At 29.6% G+C, this 24,741-nt stretch overlaps 3 protein-coding genes across 3 annotated transcripts; 1 reads left to right on the top strand and 2 right to left on the bottom strand.

Annotated features, from left to right (window-relative positions):
* Positions 1-964: 964 nt before the first annotated feature.
* On the bottom strand, positions 965-5,204 carry LOC115697288 (uncharacterized). Its single transcript, XM_030624227.2, has 7 exons — positions 4,885-5,204; positions 3,833-4,060; positions 3,078-3,151; positions 2,599-2,758; positions 2,397-2,516; positions 2,189-2,297; positions 965-1,397 (listed from the first exon to the last, which is right to left on the bottom strand). The coding sequence occupies exons 1-7, from the start codon at positions 5,107-5,109 to the stop codon at positions 1,216-1,218; spliced, it is 1,098 nt and encodes a 365-aa protein (XP_030480087.1). The 5' UTR covers positions 5,110-5,204; the 3' UTR covers positions 965-1,215.
* Positions 5,205-8,533: 3,329 nt separating this feature from the next.
* LOC115697286 (cytochrome P450 CYP749A22) lies at positions 8,534-12,604 on the top strand. Its single transcript, XM_030624225.2, has 5 exons — positions 8,534-8,987; positions 9,412-9,635; positions 10,044-10,276; positions 11,021-11,399; positions 11,829-12,604. The coding sequence occupies exons 1-5, from the start codon at positions 8,696-8,698 to the stop codon at positions 12,255-12,257; spliced, it is 1,557 nt and encodes a 518-aa protein (XP_030480085.2). The 5' UTR covers positions 8,534-8,695; the 3' UTR covers positions 12,258-12,604.
* Positions 12,605-12,740: 136 nt separating this feature from the next.
* LOC115697287 (protein SAWADEE HOMEODOMAIN HOMOLOG 2) lies at positions 12,741-17,681 on the bottom strand. Its single transcript, XM_030624226.2, has 9 exons — positions 17,440-17,681; positions 16,532-16,617; positions 16,378-16,423; positions 16,152-16,305; positions 15,582-15,657; positions 15,028-15,079; positions 14,341-14,484; positions 14,105-14,224; positions 12,741-13,415 (listed from the first exon to the last, which is right to left on the bottom strand). The coding sequence occupies exons 1-9, from the start codon at positions 17,491-17,493 to the stop codon at positions 12,996-12,998; spliced, it is 1,152 nt and encodes a 383-aa protein (XP_030480086.2). The 5' UTR covers positions 17,494-17,681; the 3' UTR covers positions 12,741-12,995.
* Positions 17,682-24,741: the final 7,060 nt, after the last annotated feature.

Here is a 24,741-nt window from a genome sequence, read left to right as displayed (position 1 = left end):
AAAATCTTTATCTTCTATCATAAGAAAGAAAAAAGTTATTAATAATCACATAAATTTAGTGGAGTATGATAAAAATAATAGGCTAAAAAAATATGACAAACTTTTATTAGAAAAAATGAAGGTACAAAATTTTCATTTTCATGTCTAATTTTGACAAAACATGTTATATATATTTGAAAATATTTATACATCTTTTTCTTATATAAGATTAGAGGTCATACAATTGGTTTAAACTATCATAATATATTATTAAGAATAAAAAACTATAGTCTATTAACAAATAAATTACATTATTTATAATAAATAAACATTGGTTAAACTTTCTTGTTGTTATATTCTTCCCTCATTATAATTTATTTTTAACATATTTGCCAATTGTAGATAAGTTGATTAAATTATAAGATGAGTCTATAGTACACTTTTATAAGTATTTCGGTAGACCCCAATTTATTTTAACATCAAAAAGAAAATTTTAATCTATTTTTTTTATGGTCATGTACATTATACTTAATTAAGACTACTTATAAAATTTCAAAAAAATTTAAACAATTACCATGTTGAAAATAAAGTTTAAAAATTTTGTTGCACGTAACACCAATATTTCTTATACATGTGGTAAATAATTGTTTGAACCTTATTTTCAACACTAAAAATTATTCAAAAAAGTTTAAAAATTTACAGATAGTCCTAAATAGCTACAATGTAGACAATTATGTAAAATAATTATACTAAAAAAAAGTTCTAAATTCCGAAACAAGCATGGGTCTACCAAAGCACCCTTTTAAGGGGTGTACTACAAAAATTTCCTAAACTATATATCAATAAATTTTTAATTAAAATGCAAACAACTGTGTTTGAAGTTCATAAACCCTAAAAATTATGCAAAATTTCTCGATTACTAGAGATGATGTAAAAAGAACTATAAACTATAATTTATCTAAGTATCAAAATAAAAAGTCCATAGTGGCAAAAGTGATGCCTTATAGTCTATGCTCAACTATAGAAATTTACATATTGTCAAAGTGTAAGAAAATTGCAAAATTTCCCCCATGAAACAAAGCTCTCATTATTACAAAAATGCTATTGAAGAAAGACACACTGTACAGAACAAGCCTAAGATTTCATTTCAATTTTCATTCATATCCAAACCTTCAATACTAAAAGTTTCACAAAGTTTTCAACACAACACAACTTGAAAGTGTAAAAATCTAAGCTTTAGTCGAATTCGAGCACAACTTTACCCGGTATATGTTTTTTATCTTTAGCCTCATGAGCTTCTATCACTTGTGTGATAGGAAATGTTTTCTCCACTGGTATTTTCAGCTTCCCGGCTTCAGTAAGCCTTCGAATCTCGTTTAACCCTTCTGCATCCGCTCTCATAAAAGTCCACGAGTATTCTACATAATCGAATTCAAAACAAGACGTACTCAGCCATCAGTTACATAATAAACATGCACCCGAAAACTTAGAGCTAGTCTCGACTACAGAAGGAGAAAGAAACCGAAGCATTTTGAAAGACGATAAAACTACTCAAAAGATACAACTGAAAAGATAACGGAGAATATATATCTTGCAAACCCGGATTTCTGTTGTTATAATTTTGTTATCTATATCTGTAACTTCAATAATTTCATACACAAAACAATAGCATTGTTCAGTCCTTAATCTTTTCAGGTTTGTTACAAAGCTTTGTACCCCATGAAAACGGGATCATCATAAAAAAACTTTGATATAAATGATGCAAATTATCTTTCAGAAATTAACATAAAACAATCTAACATTCAGATTTTTTTATCCAATTTCATAAATTATCCTCAAGAATATGTCTTAAGGACAACAAACACCATAAATCTTTTAGCTAGAAAAAGATCATTAACATCTAAATTCTACGGTTCAGCGCCATTATTTTAAACTCAGTTTTCTCTCCCAATTATGAAGCAATGATAGGAAAGTTGGTTAGCATAGTGGAAGGTATGGAAAATTAGCGAGAAGAATTGTGGGGGTTAGGGACCTATACTATCTCTTTCGGTGTATTATTCCTTTGACTATAAAGCCAATTTAGACCTTAATAATTACTTCCCTTTGACTTCTTTGAGTTTTTGTTTCTGTCATTATCTTAGTTCCCTTCCTCTAGCACATACTGCATAATAAAACATGTTTAAACGGGGGGAGGAGAAGATCGGTTTACCTATTCCATGAGTGTATTGATATCGCAATTGTTTCTTCAGTAGAGTTGATGATGCAAGTGGAAGCCCAATAACAAGTCCATAGCTATCAGTAAGTGATGCAGCCTCACCCTACACAAGAGAATTGACATAAAGAACGGCGAAGTTAGAAAACTTTCACCTAAATTTCTTCCATGCAAAAGATAAGAAAACAAACATATGAAACCGTACCTGAAGTGTCATGTAGTATCCACCTCTCTTCAAAAAATTTACCCCAATTCTTTCCGTCTCTGGAACGCCAATGGTGTCCAAGACAGCGTCAAATTTTCCCTTTATTACTGATTCAGGGTCCTGTTAAGTGTTAACTAAATACCGTTAGCTATAGAAACTAATAAGAAATCAATTTTAGCAATATTTGAATCCAACATCACACCTCAGCTGTATAGTCAACAGCTTGCTCAGCACCAGCTGCCATTGCTCGGTCTACACTTTGACTTCCACACGTAGTTGCCACATTGCACCCCGAAGCTACTGCAAGCTGAATTGCAGCAAATCCTACTGCTCCTCCACCACCCACAACCAATATCCTTTGCCTGTGGAGTCAAATTTAATAACCAAATAGTAAGAGAACATATAAATGAGGTTATTCAATAACATATAATCTTACTTTCCCCCTCTTATCAGCTTAGTATAAACAATTCTATCACATAGGTATTCCATTTCATTACAAGAGGGGTAAAGAAAACCTCAAGTCGGTAATACAATTGCACACGATGTATCTAGAATAGTTTTCATTACGGTCATTTCATAGTTCCCTAAAACATGCATAAGGGTATCAAAGAGAATACAAAACGAAGTTTGAAATCAAGAAATGTATACAAGATGACAACCAATGAGAACATTAGAACATACCCCTCAGTTATCCTAGCAGTACTTTTTAGAGCACGCCATGCAGTCAATGCAGCAAAAGGTATGGCACTTGCTTCCTATAAGCATAAAAAACATAAATGATAAATTTCTCCACTCAGATTCTTATAAAGGTAACACACACACATACACACTCACATATATGTATATGAACAAGCAAAGAAATGAGGAAGGAGCTCCCCACTTAGATGAAAGTAAAAAGAAAGTGAATTTGAAATAAACTTATGTAAACTACCCATCACGTTGAATAAGAAACGAAATCCTACAAAGTAGCCAAATGGTTTTATAAGCTACGACAGAGCTTCTTGCAGCCTCTACATTCCAGAAATTTTTCTTCAGCTTCATTAGCCTCAAACACCTTTTTAATATTCCCTTACATCTAAATCATACAGTATATATATCGTTAAGTATCCATCTACTTCGGCCGAGAACCATATCAAGTAGTTTCGGCACTACTTATCTCCAAAGCAACTAAAAAGTGTCGAGACTCCTATGTCGAGCTTACTTTACAAGGAGTAAGTACTATTCAAGCTCTTAACTAGACGTCAGCACTTCAAAACTTGATAAAAATTCGGATGATCATTGCATAGAATTATCCCATCAAAAGTACTTTTAATAAGTTAACAGATCACAAAAGTTCAATGAGGCCTCATAAGAGAAATTTCTAACTATATTAGCTGAAATGAAACATAAAAAAACTATCCAATTCATACTATGATAGACAAGCTTATAATATTTACCACATGTGTAACAGAAACTGGTTTGGGAGTAAGTTCGTCTTCGGAAAGGATTGCATAGTCAGTGTAAGTACCCCTCACAGCAGTTGGATGCAAAGCACCAAAAACTTCTTGTCCTACATTCAGTGTCTTGACCGAAGCTCCAACAGCTGCAACTTCGCCACTAATATCCCGACCCAGTATGAGAGGTAAAAGAGGTCCAAATAATGAACGACCATAGCCTGATCTCATCTGCAAAAGATAAACATTTACAAATTTCCATTCTTGATTAGTTGAAAATTGAAATAAAGTTAATAATCAAGCACAGCAAGAAAAATCTATAACACAATGTGAAAGCATTATGTTATAAAATCACAATTGCTGTTTACTAAAGCAATCCCTCATCTCAACAACATTGTGTAAATCGTGCCTCCTGAACTTCTTAGGCTGTTAGAAATCCCCAAATTATTGAAATTATTGGATTCAAGAACTTTCACCCAATTTCGTTTAATTTTACTAACAGACGTGTAATGTGGCAATTGTCCATATCAATAGTTCGTTAGTAAAACGGAATTGCCTAAAGTTCTTAAATTCAACAATCTCAATAGTTTGAAAAAAATTATAATAGCTTAAAAAGTTCAGGAGGCACAATTTGGTACATGTCTAAGTTCGGAAGGAGAATTACTAATTATCAATAACTTAATTCATAATTGAATCAACCTCCATGAACAACTAAATTACCAACATACAAAATTGATAAGTGAAGCATCAAAACTTCCTAAATAAAGATTAGGCAATGTTCAACTCCAGAGAAATGAGGTTCAAGAATTTTCATTTCAACCCATTTCTTTTAATTACACAAACTAAAAATCCAAGATTGGAACAATTCAAATGAAATATTAAAACAATTATAAAAAAAAAAAAAACCTTACTTTCTCAGTCCCAACAAATATTCTACCAAACCCCGTAAACGAAGTAGAGCTACTCCTACTAACAAGTGACTGAAAAGACTAAGTTTTTATCAACAATTTTCCCAAGAACCAAACAGAAACAATAGAAAGAGAAAGAGAACTGACTCGGGTATCGAGCGGGTTAATGGAAACTGCACGAGCACGAACAAGAACCTGGTTTGGGTTGAGATCAGGAACTTCTACATTGGGACGGAGCTGGAGGACATCGGGGCCGCCGAAGCGGGGGAGAAGAACGGCTCTGCATGCGGTGACGATGGATCTGCGGTGGTGGTGAGCGGTGGATGGGTTTCGGGTCGGGTCGGGTATGACCCGAGAAGTGAAGAACCGCATTTGTGTTTGTGTGTTAAAACGTGTCTGTGTTTGGGTCCTCAAAAGAGAGAGAAATGGAGCCAAGTAAGTTAATAAGTGCTGCGTTTTCTTTTCCATTTAATTATATTTATTTTCATATATTAATGGATTTTGTGGGCCCAATATTGCAAATTTGGTGGGAAAATTAATGAAAAATTGCAACGAGATGTAAAAATTGTGCTATATTTAGTATAAAAAATAGTTTTATTATAAATTTACATTAAATTTTAACTTTGTGTTCTAATTGTAAAATTTTGATGTAAAATTTAATATATAATTAATGATTTATTAAAAAAAATAAAATCTAATAATTTTATAATCAATTTTATTATTATTTTAATATATAAGATAATAAAAAAAATAATATAAATATTTCATAATTTAATGTGATAGTTAAATATACTAATAAAATAATGAAAATGACATAAATATAAATGAAAAAGTAGTTCATTTATTGTGGTGTAAATTTTACATCATAGCAAATATTGTGCCAAATTTGGCACAAAATTTGCTATTTGTCAAATTTACATCACTTTTTGGCACACCATTGGAGCACACTTTTTGTTAAATGAGCTATATTTTAGCTATTCACCACTTATTTGTACTTGCATTGGAGATGCTCTAAGTCTCCAAAAATTTAAGATTTTTACAAAAAATATTGGATTTTAAATAAAAGTTTATAATTTTATTGGCACACGATTTTTTTTTACAAAAATACTATATTTTTATAAACAATCGTAAAATAACAAAACAGTTAAATTAAAATAACAGTGGAACAACTAAAAAACAATCGTAAAACAACAATGAAAACTTAACATAATACACAGTATAAAACTTACACAGTATTTTTGAAGAAAAAAAAATCTAACCCACAGTAAAAAAAGTTAAAAAGTTGAAAATTTCAGTATGTGGGTAAAACCCCTAAAATTTTATGTTTAATGCAGATAAGTCTTTAATTATAAAAATTGGCAATAATAGTCCATGACTTAAGTGATCCATTTATTTACTTTAAAAGGGTAATTAGCAATTTTTCCCCCCGAACTTTGACATATACCAAATCATGCCCCCTGAACTTTTTTGGCCGTTAAAAATTTCCCCTGAACTATTAAGATTGTTAGATTTAAGGACTTTTGTCTAATTTCATTTAATTTTATTATTTCAGTTATTGTTTATGTACCAAACTATGCTCCCCAGACTTTGAGATCTACCAAATCATGCCCCTCAAACTTTGATATGTACTAAATCATGCCCCCTGAACTTTCATCCATGTTAGAATATTTTTACTAAAATTAGACAAAAGTCCTCAAATCTAACAATCTTAATAGTTCAGGGGAGATTTTTAACGGCCAAAAAAGTTCAGGGGGAATGATTTATTACATGTCAAAATTCGGGAAGAAAATTACTAATTAACCTTTTAAAAATGCCACGTGTTGAAATATTATTAGTTCCAACTATAATTTAATTAAAAATAATTTATAAATGAAAAATCATTATTAAAAATTTAAAAACATTATTTTTTTTTTTTCGTTTCTTCTCTCGCTTCCTCACCCACCCAATCACCTACCCTGACTGTCACCCCGCCGCATCTCCCACACACAGTGGTCCAAACCTACAAGGAAACAACATATAAGCTCCGCGATTACGAAAACCCCAACTTAGAAAATCTCAATCCCCATCTCTCCTCGTTTCTGTCTCTTTCTTCGTGTCTCGTTCGGCCCAACGCTAGCTAGCTATCTTCGGCCATGCTGACAATCTTGCAAATTTGGTTGGAAAATTAATGTTATTATTGTTAGCGTGTTTGGAAAGTTACAGCCTAATTGAATTTATGTGTAATTGAAAGTAATTATAAAATTTGATATGTTTGTCTGATCATGTAATTAGACTGTAAATGTGTAATTGAAGGTAATTCAAGAGTTCTAATTACACTCTCTTCAATTCTCATGGCTCCCGTTAAAATTGAGTGTAACTACACTATGTAATTACTAAAAACTTTCAATTTTGAATATTAACTACTAAAAAATATTATTTTTCTGCGTAATTACTAATTATTGTATTTTAAAATATACTGTAATTATTAGACTGTGGTAGTAATTACACTATCTAGTAATTACAGAGTTACTTCCAAACACACTCTTAGATAAATATTTTGAATATTGTATTTTGCAAAAATTATCAGTTGGATTTTATGTTTTCTTAAACGATAATTCTAACTTTGTATTTCGAAATATTACAAAATGGTAGCTAAGATAATTTTTTGTTAAAATAAAATTTAATTATAACCTGATTTAGAAATGTTATCAGTTATGACCAACCAAGATACATTTTTTTTTGCATGTATTCATGTTAGAAACTAGTTTGAGGTTGGTTATATTAAAAAAAATGATAAAAATTGATCTCAGGTAACTATTTTGAAAAATATAGGGTCTAATTTATCATTCAATAAAATAGGGAATCTGATCGATCATTTTGCAAAACACAAGGTCTAAAATGGTATTTATCTTTATTTTTTACGAATATTATGTTGGATCCTGTGTTTTGTAAAAATTATTGACTAAATTCTCTATTTTGTTAAATAATAATTGCCTTTTATTTCTAAAATAATACAAAATAATACCTTCAATGCAGTTTTTGTTTTTTTTTTTCTTATATGACAAACCTGAAGCTATTCATCACCAATAGATGTGAACAATGTATTCAACTTGTTCATAACACTTTTAGATTAGTTTTTTTTTTTTTTGCTTAGTCATATTAGGTTATTATTATATTTTATTTTGACAATAATTGAGCTCAAATATTATTTTATACTATTTTGAAATATACCGTGTCTAAATTGTCATTTAACAAAATAGCATGGATGGACCCACATAGAAGTAATGTGGGGCAGTTGCCCTCCTAAAAAAAGAGAAAAAATATATTTTAATTAATTACAATATGTATTTATAATAAAAGATGATATTTATAAGTATAATATTAGTTTTAGTATAATAGTTAAGCTAGATAGCATTTAGTATAAGAGTTCAAACTAAGAAAAAATTACTTTTGCCCTCATGTCTTACCAAAAACAAAAAAAAAAAGTCCTCTCAAGTCTCACCTTAAATCTTGGGTGCACCACTACAAAATAAAATGTCATATAATATTTTATGGGATGTGGAATATAATCTTGCTCAAATATTTATTAATTAATGGGAAGTTTTACTATATTATTCAATAAATAATTTTTATCAATTTTCTTAAAAAAATAATAATAATTCAGTAGGTAAAATCATATAAGTGTTAAATCTTTTTATTTATATATTTTAATGTATTATAATAGTTCATTAGCACTACATTTTTCCATGAAGTCAAAGTTCCAATCTCTTTCCCCAAAATAAGAATAATAAAATAACACCCTTCACATCATCATCAACAACAATCTTTGTTTTGTAACAATATAATAGTATATAGTAATAAGATATAGTATAATATGGCAATAATGTCATGTCCTATATTATTGAATTCTAATGCTAATAGCCTCAAATTCTTTATTAAAAACCTCAAACCTTGAAACCATTACTTAGAAGAAAATAAGATGAACATGAAAGGAGTGGGAGATTTTACAACCATAGTTTTGATCTTTGTGTTTGTATTTCTTCTTTTGGCTTTGATCAAGATCTTCCACAATCTATGGTGGGTTCCAACTCGATTTCAGAAATTTTTGTCTTTGCAAGGAGTCAATGGTCCTCCTTACAAGTTCATCCAGGGCAACACCAAAGAAATATTAACTATGATGAAGGCGGCCAAGGCCAAACCTATATCGGAGTTGTCAAATTTTATCTTTCCTAAACTTCAGCCTAATATTCATTATTGGGCCAACTTATATGGTTAGACTACTTTATTTTATGTTTTTATAAAAAATTTGTAAATTTTTTAAGTTTTTTTATGATGAGTACAAAAATAAAATCTTTTTTTTTTTCAAAAAAAAAAAAAAATCAAGAACAAGTGAAAAAGAAATATGGGAATACAGGTAGGGGTAATTGTCCAATTAATGGTTAGATAACCAGTTATCTTCTACTTTTTTTTCATATTTTTTAACACCTTTTAAAGAAGTTATAAGAAAAAAAAGGGTCATATTTTTGCAAACTATTGCTTTAAAAACCATAAAATGATTATTTTTTCCTTTCAAATTAGTTTTTTATATATATATATTTAATTATACATAAAATATTTATTTAATTATCAAAACTCTATTATGGGATTTAAATTTCTTGGAGTTGTTGTAAACTTTTGGTATGTTGAATCAAATAGGAAAAGTTTATCTTCAATGGTATGGCACTCGAGCACTATTGGTGATTTTGGAGCCTGAATTGGTGAAAGAGATATTGATCAACAAAGAGGGAGCTTATATCAAACAAAATTGGAGCCTATATGTGAAGAAAATTCTAGGAGATGGCCTTGCCATGTCTCAAGGTGAAAAATGGACAAAAATGAGAAAACTTGCTAATTTTGCTTTCCATGGTGAGAGCTTGAAAGTAAGCTCTTGGTATGCCTATTTTATTTGCTAATGTGTACATATGATCATGTGAAACTAAAAGGAAACTAACATAGTGTTATTTTACTTTTAGCTTATTAAGATTTTTGTTTCTGAATTTTGACAGGTGCCAAATCGTACCTTTCTAATTTTTAGATTGTAAAATTTTTTTCTGAATTATTGAGATTGTTAGAATTAAGGACTTCTGTCCAATTCCGTTTAATTTTACTCATGTGATTCAGGTGCCTGTAAGTGAAATTGGACGTGAGCTCTTAAATCCAATAATCTTAATAATTCGAAGAGAATTTTTAACGGCCTGAAAAATTTAAGGAATAAAAATCCTAATTACCCTTTACTTTTATTGATCATCTTTAAGTGTAATTTTAAAAATAAAACTTTTTCTTAATAGGGTATGACTCCAGCAATGATTGCTAGTGTTGAGACAATGTTAGAGAAATGGAATTGTGATGAAGGCAAAGAGATTGAAGTGTATGAAGAATTTAGATTGTTGACTGCAGAGGTTATTTCTAGGACAGCATTTGGGAGCAGTTATAAGGAAGGCAGTGCCATTTTTGAAATGTTGGCTAAGTTGTCCTTGTTAGCATCCAGAAACATGTTAACAGTAAGACTTCCGGGGATCAGGTAAATTTCTTTTAGTTTCGAGACAAGTCTTAGGTCCTGGTTGGCTAGGTTTTTAAATGCTATTTTCGGGCTTTTAAAGCTCTAAAACACTTTTGTTGTTGGTTAGGTAACTAACAAGTTTCAATTTTTAATTCTAAAAAGTTTTACCAAGCTAAAATAAGAAGCAGAAGCTCACCCAAATAGGGTCTTAGTTACTTTGTGTAGTAGTTGTTACACTACGAAAATAGTGTAAGGACTAATTAGCAAATTATTAGTATTTGTAATTGGTGTATAGAATCTATAATATGTAATTGAATAGAGGTTAATAGATATGGATTGAGAAAATAAAATTTTTGTTCAACTGGGAGATTGATACTGTCTCGAAGAGTGCGACCCGATACTTTGTATCATTAGTGAGTCAGTATCAAATTTCAAATGCACTCTTTGAGACCGTGTTAATCTCTTAATAGAAATACTCCTAATTGTAATTCATTTTCATTGATGCCTCCATTTATAAAATGAATTTACATATTTATACTAGCTAGGCCTTGGTTGGTTAGACTTTTAAAAATTGTTTAAGTTTTTGAAGTTTCAAAAATATTTTTGCTACTACTTGGGTAACTAGGGAATTAGATTTTAACTCTAAACAAAAGTCAATTTTAGTAGTTTTCTGAAAGAAATTCCTGAGAAGTTAAAAAGTCAAAATTAGAAGTTTAGCCAAACAGGACATAATAAACATACCATGGTTTGTTTTTTTTTATGTAGTAAAATTTTTAAGACCAAAGATGAGAGAGAAGCAGAGAAGCTTGAGAAAACAATTCACCAATCAATTGTAGAGTTGATTAAGAAAAGAGAAGACAAAGTAATGAACAAAGATGCAGACAATTATGGGAATGATTTTCTTGGATTACTAGTAAAGGCAAACCATGATGACAACATAAGCCAAAGAATTTCAATAGATGATGTTGTTGATGAATGCAAGACATTCTATTTTGCTGGACAAGAAACCACTAATAGTTGGCTTGCTTGGACTATTCTCCTCCTATCTATCCATACTGAGTGGCAAGAAGAAGCAAGGAAAGAGGTCTTCACTATATTTGGAAAACAAAATCCAAACTTAGATGGGATACCCAAACTTAAAATTGTAAGAAAAACTTTAAATTATTACAGTAATTTGCAGTAAAATTCTTTTATGTTTTAATTTTTATACACTTAACTTCGTGATCTTTTTTCACTTAGCCATTGGGATTGTCACTATGTATACTTGTGTATACGAAATATTTTTTCATTGACTTTGAAGTTTTAGTGCCAGATATACATAAACGTACACAGTGATAATTCCATTTGACATTTAATAATGGAATTTAACTGATGTTTCAAATTTGCAAACAGAAGTGAAGGGAATAGAGCATTGTAACCATAAAAACAAAATCAAGATGCTAAGTGTATAAATGTTAAAACATAAAGGAATTTTATTGTCGATTATCATTATTATTATATTATTATATTACATTCATTTGACAAATTCTGATATGTTCTATCTATCTATATAATCATTTTATTTCTGATGCAGCTGAATCAGATTATCCATGAGTCGCTAAGATTATATCCTTCATTAACTTCATTAGCAAGAAAAACTAGAAAGGAAGTAAGATTGGGACATCTCAATCTTCCAGCCAATGCAATTATACTCATATCAATTCTATCACTTCATCATGATCCTGAAATATGGGGACATGATTCTCATCTTTTCAAGCCTGAGAGATTTTCTCAAGGGGTTGCTAAAGCTACTAAGGACAACATGGCTGCTTTTCTTCCCTTTGGAATTGGACCTCGATCTTGTGTCGGGATTAACTTTGCCATCAACGAAGCGAAAATTGTTCTGACAATGATTCTGCAACGATACAGCTTCACCTTGTCCCCAACATATGTCCATTCACCACTTAGCATTATCACAAATAGGCCACAATATGGAGTTCAAGTAATGCTACAATTAATTTGAACCCTTACTTTGCTTGTACACCTCATCTCTTCTATCTCTTTTAATAATATTGCAAAACACTTCCCATTGGAGAAATATTTCTTATTGGAGTATTGTAATGATTTTGAATAAGTTCTAATCGTTAATTCGTCATTGAGATGAATTTTAGGTTGGTTCTTAGCTTTTGCGTTGTCTTCCGATCTTATTACTTGTGCCTCATGTTGTTGTAACATTTAGGTTGTCTGGCTGATGCGAAAGCTTCGCATCAGGCCAATTAAGTAATTTAGTCACTCTTTATCCTTTCGAACTGTATAACAACTTTGTGCCTATGTTCATCTTCTTTGAAGATTATATTTGGATTTTGTTCGGTTTTTGAAGATTGTAGTGGGAAGAGTATGATTCCTTCCAGCTATGATTCAGCCTGTCGAACCAATGTTGGAAAAGGTGGAAGGATATCATACAAACAAACAAATCGCTAACCAATTGCAAGACGCCACCTCATAATAGTATCTGAACTGATTGTCGAAATATTTCATTCTCCCTTTTAATATATTTTAATGTTTTGAACTTAGTTTACAGAAGAAAAAAAATACTAACTCTCAATTCATATGCTGATTTAATGTGTTTGTCAAAACCAGCTTCAGTAGAGAGACCCCTAAGCCAGCTCACTACTATTCTACTCATAATTTGCACAAAATGGAAAAAAAAAACCTCTAAACTTAGCAACTGTCATCAACCTGTGTTTCTTTTTCTCTTTTTTTACTTACCCTCGGTCGGGTTATCTTCGGAGATTACAGTATTGTTGCTGATTAAACTGACGCTTGCACCCGAATTGCCACCTGAAGGAACGGTATTTGAGTTCGCTGCATCGACAGCATTGCTAGTTTCAGCCTTTTTCGGTTCAAGCACTGAAGAAGCTTGAGGGGCGAAAGAGGCATTATTATTAGAGAGCGCAACTGGAGTAACCAATGTTGCATCTGTGGTATGATGATGATGATGATGCTGTTGTTTTTGTGCAGTTTCGAGAGCAGGAATATTGGCTCTCAGAGCATTGACTGTAAAAGAATCCATATTACTTTTCTGCTGCTCTGCTGAAGCTGCCTCGTTCACGGCATGAAGTTGTTGTAACCGAAAATCAGTTTCTGGCCTACGGCAAACTTTTCGCAGAGGCACAATTTCCTGAAAAAGAAAACAAATAGAAAGAGTTGAGAACAAGTTAATGAATACCATGAAATTTATAGGTGCCACTCGATCATGAGTCCGTCACACTATGAATGCAAATGTTCGGGGGACTAAAAGCGATAAGCTAGGTCGGTGAAAGCTCCCTTGCTTACCCTTTTAAAGGATTTGTGAAAAACTTCCCAATTAGCTTAAACAACCCACCCAAATCTTATCCCATGCTAACTCTTAAAATCACAGTTTGTCAATTGTTTCCCTCGGCACGTCTAGAGAATGAAACAATAGAAAACTTAAAAATAAAAGAGTAATTTGCGACGTAAATACTTAAATTTAATTCTCAATTGCAGATATATACTCAAGTTTAATTTTTTACGGGTAATAATACCTAAATTATATTTTTGGAACTTCCATAAGTACCTGAATGTTAAATGTCAAGTCATTATTCACGTGTCATTTTCTTATTGGCATTTAAATTAATTTTCAAATAAAAAATAAAAATTTAATGACATGGACCAACCAGAGATTGTCATTTGGTCATTGACTTGACACTTAATGTTTAGGTACCTAAACTTAGGCTTTATTACCATAAAAAATTAAACTTAAGTATTTATATGCTACTCGAAGTTAAACTTAGGTATTTATGCCGCAAATTACTCAAGATGAAACACATAAAAACAAAAATATTATACCTCAGACTGATCATGATCATAGCGCACCAGAAATCTACACCGACAACCCCTTACATCATGTCTTCGTCTTTGAGCATCAAGAACATGAGCATCAAAATAAAGAGCCTGCTCCTTACCTTCCTGTAAAATGTATTTTCGCGTAAGTGTTAAAGAAAACGAAAAGAGGGGTTGGTTGTTAACTTCTTTATAGAGTATTCGTTAAAATATGATTTCCAAGAACTCTAAATGAGTTTCACCTGAAAACAGAGTATGAGATCTCCAGGAAGGACTGCAACACATTCCGAGGATTCACATGGCAGAGAGCGTTGCCTCACGTGCTTTTTCACATTGACCCACTCATCCTCTTCAGGCCCAAAACCAGCAAATCGAATCAACACTTCCTAAACAACCAAAAGAAAGCATTCAGAACGGTCGAGCAAGTAACAGCTGTGCCAAATTCAACATAAAACGAAAGAAATTCTTGGCCAGAATGAATTCGACAGAGAAATAAGTAAGGCCCGTAAAATTTGTTACCGATATAATTACTAAAACATATTAAAAAGTAAAGACCTTGTACTTAGAGCAGCTAGGATCTAATCAATCGTCTCTTTACCGGTTCCAAACTAACAAACTATACTCATCTCCAATTCTAAGTTTCGCAACAGCATCCACATATCTCAAACATCCAAAATTCAGTCAAAATTCGACCAGGTCAAAAGAAAATGGTATGTTCATCTTACCTAATCGAATTATCTGATTTCAATCTTCTCCACTACAACTAATGAAAATTAGAAACGAGCACAATCTAACAAACTCAATGACAACTACAACCATCTTTGAACTATTTTCTGCAGACAAAAAAATATATATGTCTATAAAATTATCCAGCAGATCTTTAAAACATGAAGCTACACATCCCCGGAGAAGATAGATTTGAAAATTACCGGATCACCACTGTCCAGATATCTATGGGAGAAAAAGTTAGCAACGTCGTACCTGTGTAAAAGACAAGAATTTAATAATGTAATATGGCAATTTTCCCAAGTTACTAAGCAGGGTAATATAGCACACAACAATGGCAAAAGACCTGTTATAATAAAATTGCGCCGAGATACTTGAATTTGTTTTATCCAATTTCAATAGTCGCCTAATATTGATCAACTTTTTCCTAAGAAGCAGTCAAGCAATCCCACCCGACACAACCATTTTTATTTTAAATTAGGATCCCCGCCTAATCCTACAATATTTGGAAACTAGAAAACTATAGCAATTGCTATGTAGATATTCAGGAGGGACTCGAACCTCAGACCACATGCTTGACCATTTGAGCTACCCCTTTTGGGTACCCAACACAACCATTTTAAGTTTGCAGTTAATACGCGTTATAACTCTCAAAAAGAGGAATTGCATTACTGATCACTCATTTACCGTTACGAACTTAACATCCCCTGAAAGGACAAAAGAGAATGTGTAGACATGAATGACAAGAGATACCAACCATGCACCATCCCTCCCGGATTTAGCTTCAAACTCCATTACAGAATTTTCTGAAGTAACTCTTCCCGCGCCTGAAACTGGTTGAAAAAGAATAAAGGGTAAACAAATTGTCAAGACGCAGAAATATTTATAGTTCAATGCATATACCTATAACAAAAAAAAAAAAAAACAGACATATAACGGATGATGACTAAATTTGCTCGCCATAACATACTTTTTGAAACTTGACACCCAAAAGAAGATCTATCGAAATCTTAATATGTTGAGTAAAGTTCAAAATATACATGACAACCTATAAGTAACATTCTAGTCTCATAAGGCGAGTGTTTATCCTTTAAACTTAACGACCCGACGTGTGCCCAAATTGATAAATAAGGCGAGTCTTAACAATACAGAGTTTTTGACAGTAAAACTATCTCACAAGACAGAAAACGAAACTAATTCACACTTCAAACTACAAATGTAAGGACTTAAAATCTCGGTACATAAAACAATAAGACTAGACATGAAAGCACACAATTTAGGAGAAAGAAATAAGGATAACTTCAACCAATGAGAGAGTGCATTTTACCTGAAGGATTAGGCATAGGAGCAGTTAAACTTTGAGGCATATTTCTCATTGGCATTGGATCCTCCCGAGGCATAGACGAGACACTTAACTTTCCAGGGTTCCTACTTAATTTCGCCCTTATAGCATATCGCCTATTTTGAAACCAGTTCCAAACCTGTAATAATAATCATAATATTAAAGAGTGTTCTAAATAATTTGCCATACTAAACTAAGCGAATAACCGTACTTGTTTCATTTGAACCGTAATCTTGCCTTTCCGATCTGGTGAATCACTGTGGCACAAGACCAAATACCCCAATTTAACATATGGCACAAGTTAAAAGACTTAAAATAAATAAAGCTGATTTTTTTTTTCGAGTCTCAAATAAACTAAGCTGTACCTGAACTTATCTGCAAGACCTACAAGAACATCACGTCCGGGCATTGAATTACTGTGTTCTTGTAGAATAGCTTCCATCTCAGCCACCTTAAATTCAACAAATACAAGTGAATACATACATATATATATTTATATACACTCACACACACTGGCATGTAGAAATGCTTATAGCATATTGTTAATGTATACACATATATACACAAAATACAAGTATATAAACACATTAATAGCATTTTGTAACGGTTCCTTTAGCTTGCCCCGTTAGCTTAGCTTCTATAAGTTCTTTTTTTACCTTTTAGAATTAAAAAAAACCTTATACGAATGTTTGGATAAAAACAATTATACTGTTTAATTTAAAAATCATTTTGAGAAGCTATTTTCAAATGACTTCTCCAAAAATCATTTTTTAATGATATCCGAATACTTTAAAAGAATATTTCATAAAAAAATGTTTCATTTATATAATAATTATCCAAACTGAAAAAATAAACTAAAACATTTTACTTAGCTATAAGATTAGCTAAAGTAAAAGATTAGCCAAAACCCTTGAAAATCCATTTCAAGAGCTTTCTAAAACCACTAAAGCTAATTCCCCAAAAAAAAAAATTAATGAATAATGACTGTTAAGGAACCCTTAAACCCACAAATAATACAGTCCCAATTATCTTAAATAAATATATATAAAAAATAACCCTAATCCAATAGACAAAATCAAAATCAGTGAGCAATACAAAATGTGTGTAAAAATGCCAATGCAAACAGATTTCCAGAAAAAAAATAACCCCAAATTCAAGATTAAATATTTAAGAAAATGAAACTCAAAATCGCAATAAAAAGCTCAAATAATGAAAACCCATTAACAAAATTGGAACTTGAAGTTAATAAATAACAAAGGAGAAAGTAAAATACCTCAATAGGGGTGAAACGGAAAGCAGGACCTCCATTACTGGGAGGCCTACCCATGAGAGCAATCTTTCTCTTTGACTTTGAGTTCTTAGAGTTTCGAGACCAAAAAAACCAAAAGGGGGAAGCTTTTGATTTTGAATCAGAGTACGATTGATGAGATTAAACTGGTTTCGATTCTGAATTTTCCTCAGTTCTTCTTCTTCAGCCTAAGAATGATTTGAAAATGAGTAAAATAACACTTTTGCCCTTTCGAAGAAATAAATAAATTGACACTTTCGTCCAATATTTAAACTAAATTCACATTTTAGCCCAATTATATTTTAATAGGAGACATAACACGTGATCTTAAAATAAAACATTACCATAGTAGTGTCTCGGGGTAGAAAATTAGCGCGGAGTGCTCTTCCGTCTCCATCCTAGTTTATTCTCTATCGAGAACGTACTACGTAGCAGAGACGACAAAAAATCTCTTAATGTAAAAATAAATATTATTTAAAAATTTAGATGTATAAAATTATCAAATTACATAAAAAATTAAAATAATATACATTAATTATTATATTGCATTTATAGCCTTCGGGATATTTTTAGGAATCAAAAAAATTTGACTCCAACAAATGTGTATCGAAATGAAGACTGAATTTATCAATGTGATACTCCCAACAAAAGAGAGAATATACTAATTATTAAACAAAAATACAACTCAAAAAAATTATAAAAAATACACTAATATACTAAAATAAATACAAACACATATTATAAAATATATAATATTAATAAAAAGATAGTTAATAAATTAAATAGGTCCCTATCGGGGCAGGGAGTGTCATCTCCGTCCTCGCCCTATCTAACATTCGAGGACAAAAAATAATCTAAGTCCCCACCTAGTTTCCCATTTAGATGGGAAATCCCAGCCCCATTAGGGGCGGGTCTCTATGGGGCCCATCCCCATGGAAAAAATGAACATTCCTAATTTAGCACATTCTAAACATATTACCTTACAATTGATCAGTGATACTCTCTAAAAGTTGTTGGTTCCTCTAAAATATCCCAAAAATGGGTTGTATTCATGTAGTTACCACGTCCGATGGCTGAAAAAAGGGTTATTGCTACTGGTTGTATAACTTGACCTCGTTTTAGCTCTTGATAAAAGATAAAAATTAATGGGATTCGATATTTAATTGCACCAATAACAATATTAATATATAAGAGACTACTAGACATTATTAGTGCCTTTTAATAATTAGCTAGGTTATTAGTTTTTTTATAATAATAATTATTTAAAATTCTATATTAATTTACAATAATGCTAAATATGGTATTTTTATATGATTTTTGGCACTATTTATATGGTATTAGTTGATATAGATATGATTGTTGTAAAATAATAATTATTTCTATAACATAAAACATTAGATTGACTTTATTAATTAATGTTGTCCAGATTACAAAAATTTTCTTATTCCTTATCTTACTTCGAGTCCTTTGAATGGTTGGCGCCCTCCTTTTTAAGATTGGTTGAAACTGAATTGTGATGATATAGTGGGATGGAGAACATGTGTATTACAATAGTTACTAGAGACCATTAAGGTGAAGTGGTTTGGGTGACTACTACGCATTTAGACTTCTCTAATTCCGTTTGTGGTAAGGATCATGCTTGCTATTTGGCTTTGGATATGGCGGTGACTAAGGGATGGAAATTTGTAATTGTAGAAAGTGATTCTAAGGTGGGTTATGAACTCTCTCAATATATTGGAGTCTAGATGGAAAATTGAGAATTACTCTAATCATTGTAGAAGAACTGCTTCTTTTTTTTGTTGGTTGTTTATTTTTAATACTGTTAAGATATGTAATTTTTTGGCCCATAATATAACATAATAAATGTTTTCCCGACTAGTATGATTGTTTGGATATTTCTTCCATACTTAAAACCTTTTTTGTAAAGATTATAATGTCTAATTTAGTTTAATGTATGAACACATTATTTATTTTTTTTAAAAAAAAAATTCAACAATTAATGTTAGATAGTCCTAAACTATAATTACAAAAATCTTCATTGCCTAAGTTGTAATCTTCTCATAAAATATTTTTTCCTTTAAAAGCTGTTATTATTATCAAATTGTGCTACTAAATGATTCAAATAAAAATTTCTCCCAACTTTTCATTTTATTGAAAATTAATGTTTCTTCTTTCTATTAGATCATGTCTAATGATACATGTAACATAATTAGAAATTTTACTCACCAACTTTTACAGCTACTCAATCACATTTCTTTATACTTTTTCTATTTAAAAAATAAAATATACTGCACACTCAAATTACACACTTGTTACACACAATAATAAATAATAAATATTAGCCACTTATAATTTTAAGTGAGACCATATTTTTTGAGTAAAAAATAGGAAAATTGTTGTCAAGAAAATAAACTAAACCTTACAAAAAAAAAAAATTATTTCAAAATATTATGAAAATAAAAAAAATAATAAAATTCATATTAATTAAATAAATTTTATAAACATTAAAAAATAAAAAATATAACTAGCAAAAAATTACACTATGAGTTTGTTTGGTAGGTTGTATAAGAATCGTATTATATTATATTATATTATATTATATTATATTAAATAACAAGTAATATTTTGTTTGGATAATACATTATATATTGTATTAATCATTACGATAATAAATCTGAATTAAATTATTTAATATATAACAAAGTACTTGTATTAACTTGTATTATAATATTTATAAAAAGTTTGGGGTTGGGGACCCCGACCCAAATTCGACTCCAATTTCAAACCCCAGACCCAGACCCGAACTCCAACCCCGAACCCAAACCTGAACCGGCCCCAGACCTGGACCTGGACCCCAACTTTGGACCACAACCCGATCCAGACTCGAGCCCGCACCTAAGACCCAAAACCGACCCTAACACGAACCCTGGCCCGACTTTGGATTCAGATCCGGCACCAAACCCCAGACCGTAGACCCTGATCCCAACTTGTCCCCTTACCCAGACCTCGTACCTTGGACCCGAATAAGGGTCAGAATTAGAGTCGAGTTTATAATAAATATAGTATAATTTTACACAAATTATTATTACAACATAATATCAAACATAGTATTACATTAAGTAATATTAATATAATACAATATAACTTAACACAATATAATATAATACAACATGATTTACTAAATGAATTTTTTTATTTAGTAATACACTAGTTTCACATCTTTACTCAAATAATAAAAAAATAACAAACGGGCCCTAAGTTCCAAAATTGTATTTTCCAACCAAACAACCTATTAGTATTACTAAATAAACCAAACATAAAAATTGTATTCAATTATTAATAAGAATTGTATTCAATTATTGATTCCATAAATCTAACCAAACAACCTAATCCTATTCATATTCTTATTCCTATTCATATTCCATTGCTTTCATTACCTCCAACCAAACGGTCCATTAGTATTATTATTTTAGTTTGGGAGAATAGCAAAACTATGGAAATTTTTTCCAAAATTGTTATTTTCCAACCAAACAAAAGAATCAGGCCCATTAGTATTCCATTCAATTCTTTTCTGGCCCATTACCATCAACCAAACGGGTCCTAAGTTCCAAGTTGGAATGCTCATCCCCGTCTCGGTCCTAGTACCAAAAATATCACTTTTTTTTTTTTTTTTTTTAAATAAACCGAAAAAAACAGTGGATATATATTTTTGTTTTTTTTTATATTTTCTTTTCTTTTTCCAATAAAATAAAATAAAAATAAATAATTTTTTTACCTTCATATTTCTTATAGAGCTCCATCTTTCCAACCACCCCAAATTTATACCTCCAAATATATAATTAGGTATTAAATTATTAATTAATATCAAATCTGATTACTTGAATATAGATTTAAGCATCACCAACATTTGAGAATATCACATGTGATTAATTTGATTAAAAGGACATGCATATTCTCTATAGTCATATATAACTTTAAAGATTGCTTTTTTGTTAAAAAAAAAATAATTAGTATTTTTAAGGCTATATAATAATAATAATAATAATAATATGGAGATTATCTTTATTATTAATTTTATAAATTAAGAATATATTCTTTGTGTATACTTCAAATTATGCCCCTCAAGTTAAATTATGGATCCAATGTGTATTAACCTTAATCACTACATAATTTCTTTGAGGTTAAGGAATCATCTTCCTAATTAATTAATCAAACTATATCATATCAAGCCAATTTTTTAGGTAAAGATAAATTTCCAATTATTACTTTAAAAAGATTAAATTTGACCATTTTTTTTTTCTAGGATAAAATTAATAAAGATTAAAATAACAATATTAACTACATTATTTTTATGAAATAATTGAGAATTTTCTTTTATATAAAAATTTTTATTGTTTATCTTAAGGCATGCAAAGATAGCTCCAAAAAAATTATACAACTTTGAAGGTTTATAAAGTTGGGAAATCATATTTTTGGTTTATATAAATTTAAAGAATATAAATAAATAAATTAGTGGACATTTTCACTTTAAATTCCTCAAATCTTAATATAAATTATTTTTAAAACATAAAAAGACAAACAAAGTTTAAGACATTTGTATATTATGAAAAAACTATAAACATAAGCAAAAAATTATTTTAAAGGAGACCTTATTTTTTGGCCATATTCATGTATTCTTTTATTTAATATTAACAAAAAATAAAATAAAAAATACATGTTACATACACATGGCCTTCAACAATCACATAACAAATATATATATAATTATTATAATTAAGATGCTAATTAGATAATGAAAACAAATAAAACAAGATTATGTTCATATAACATGCTCAATTAATAATGTTATAGACCACAAATGACCTGTGAAAAAAATTAATTTTTTAATTAAAAGATTTTTTATTTTTGTTTTATTATATGTTACAATTGATGGTTATATTATTATAACACATAACATGATATTAATAATGATTACTAACTCTATTTAAAACTCTCAACCAAATATAATATAAAAATGTAAATACTATAAAATAAGAAAGCGCGTATAAATTTTTCACGATGAATGAAAATAAAAAATTAAAAACTGCACAAAAGTAGTCTCGGCCTCGGCCCCAACCCCGACCCAGCCTCAACCTCGACCTCTAACCTCTTTTTACGAAGTAAGCCCGAAGTATAGTAGTAATTTCCACAATTTTTAATGAATAGTTAAATAAGATGCAAAATAACAAAAATATCAAATAAAAGAACTAGTATTATATCTATGTACTTTATTACACATGAATAGCTATTATCAGAAAAAATAAAGAAAAAAAAGTTTTTTTGACCCAAAAAAAATTATTTAAATATTTTGTATATAAATATATTTTTAATATAATGTAAAAGGAAAATATATTTTAATATATCTTTTAATTAAGTAACAAAATTAAGCATATAAATTAAATTTTTATTATTATTATTCATCATTGAATTAAAATTTAATGATTTTTAATATTTTTAAAATTAATATTTATAATTAAATATATTTAATAACTACCAATATTTTTGAAGAATAAAATGAGATTTACCCTAGCTCCAAGGTCAAATACTACTAGCTTATAAACTCAACTTCTTCTTCTTTTATATTTTATTGTTTTGTTTGATTGTTGTAATTTTTTATAATTATTTTTTATTTATTTTTAACATGGTTGTTATCAACCTTATTATTTTTGTTGTGAGATGCTTTTGTTATTTTGTTTAAAAAAAAATTCTATAATATATTTTACTTGAAAAGAAAAAGTCCAAGCAAAAGAATATAGACAATATGATAATTTATGAAATGTATTTTCTTTTTTTATGTAATTAAAAAAAGTGAATTTGGAATTTGGATAGAACAATTAACATTAATAATGATGTGAGTTTTCTACTTTCTATCTACCCCATTATTTATATTTCTTTTGATATTGACATTTTGGGTTAATTGTAAAAATTAGACATAATTTTAAAGTGGACAATTTATTTTTAATTACACATAGTTTATGAAAAACAAGTGGTTTGATTCTCATAATTAATAACCCTATCTTAAAAAAAATGATATTAAAACAATTAGTAATATTTATTTATATTTTTGGAATTAGGTGTCACAACCTAAGAGGTAGACAATTCTTGTCATATGATTCATAAATAAATAATTAATTTATATTTATTATTATATAATATATAATAATATCTAAAAATACCAAAAAGGAATACCATTCTCATGCAACAATTTTTTATTATTTTTTTAAAAATAAAATAATATGAGGCCCACCTCATTTCTACCTGTAATTGTAAATTTGCATAAAAGAATATCCCTTAGGCATTTTATGAACCTTTTTATTTATTTATTTTTTAGAAAAAAAATAAAAAAATTGTTCTCACATTTGTTGGTGGTGATGACGTGGCAAATAATGATGTAGTGTAGATGTAAATGTTGGTCTAAAAAACTCTCAGTTAAAATAAAAGCAGCCACCTTTGACTTTAGAAAGTATGAAACGACGACGTTTTTTAATTAAATACTTGAGCATAACACTTCTTTCTATCTTTATAACACAACAAAAACGTTTTATAAATTTCCATTTTAAAGAAAAAAAAAACGTTTAAATCAAGTAATTCTTTACTATGTTCTTCTTCTTGGTCATCCTTAATTATTACAATTGAAAGATATTTTGTCTCCAAATTATATTTTAGGGTTAATATTATTTTTGATATTAAGTTTTGTAAAAATTATCGATTAAACTTTTTGTTTTGTAAAATGATAAGTTGGATTTTTTATATTTTTCAAAATGGTATAAAATAATATCTTGAACTTAATTTTTGATTTTTTTTTAATATAATCAACTTAAAGACAATTTCTAGAACAAACATATGTAGAAAATATATCCAATTTTATCCTAACAACTCTAAATCATATTATTATTAACTTTTATTTTGACAAAAAATCAGTTCACGATACTATTTTATATTATTTTGAAAAATATTAAGTCCAATTTGTTATTTAACTAAACAGATAATTCAATCGGTAGCTTTTATAAAATAGAAGTCCAAAATAGTATTTACCGTATATGTTATTTTTTATATATCTATTTTTTTAGTGGGTTGCCTAATATACCTTCACTCTCTATTTAAGGGTAACACATATTTTATATTAACTTAAGGGGTATAATTGAGACATTATCTATAAAAGTGAGTATATCTTAAAGAATATGAAAATGAAAGTAAAAATTAAAATAAATAAAATAAAATGGGTATACAATGTAATTTTCTTTTTTT

Source organism: Cannabis sativa, chromosome 7 (genome assembly GCF_029168945.1).
Source record: "Cannabis sativa cultivar Pink pepper isolate KNU-18-1 chromosome 7, ASM2916894v1, whole genome shotgun sequence".
Lineage (NCBI taxonomy): Eukaryota > Viridiplantae > Streptophyta > Magnoliopsida > Rosales > Cannabaceae > Cannabis > Cannabis sativa.
The sequence above is the reverse complement of the archived record's forward strand: the minus strand, read 5'-3'. Positions and strand labels throughout refer to the sequence as shown.

Coding starts and splice junctions, on each gene's coding strand:
- LOC115697288 (XM_030624227.2), bottom strand. CDS start 5,109: ATGCGGTTCTTCACTTCTCGGGTCATACCCGACCCGACCCGAAACCCA. Junction 4,061..4,884: donor TTAACCCGCTCGATACCCGA/GTCAGTTCTCTT, acceptor TATCTTTTGCAG/ATGAGATCAGGCTATGGTCG. Junction 2,517..2,598: donor CTGTTGACTATACAGCTGAG/GTGTGATGTTGG, acceptor AACACTTAACAG/GACCCTGAATCAGTAATAAA.
- LOC115697286 (XM_030624225.2), top strand. CDS start 8,696: ATGAACATGAAAGGAGTGGGAGATTTTACAACCATAGTTTTGATCTTT. Junction 9,636..10,043: donor TCCATGGTGAGAGCTTGAAA/GTAAGCTCTTGG, acceptor TTTTCTTAATAG/GGTATGACTCCAGCAATGAT. Junction 11,400..11,828: donor GGATACCCAAACTTAAAATT/GTAAGAAAAACT, acceptor TTTCTGATGCAG/CTGAATCAGATTATCCATGA.
- LOC115697287 (XM_030624226.2), bottom strand. CDS start 17,493: ATGGGTAGGCCTCCCAGTAATGGAGGTCCTGCTTTCCGTTTCACCCCT. Junction 14,225..14,340: donor ATCTCATACTCTGTTTTCAG/GTGAAACTCATT, acceptor TACATTTTACAG/GAAGGTAAGGAGCAGGCTCT. Junction 13,416..14,104: donor ATGATCATGATCAGTCTGAG/GTATAATATTTT, acceptor TTTCTTTTTCAG/GAAATTGTGCCTCTGCGAAA.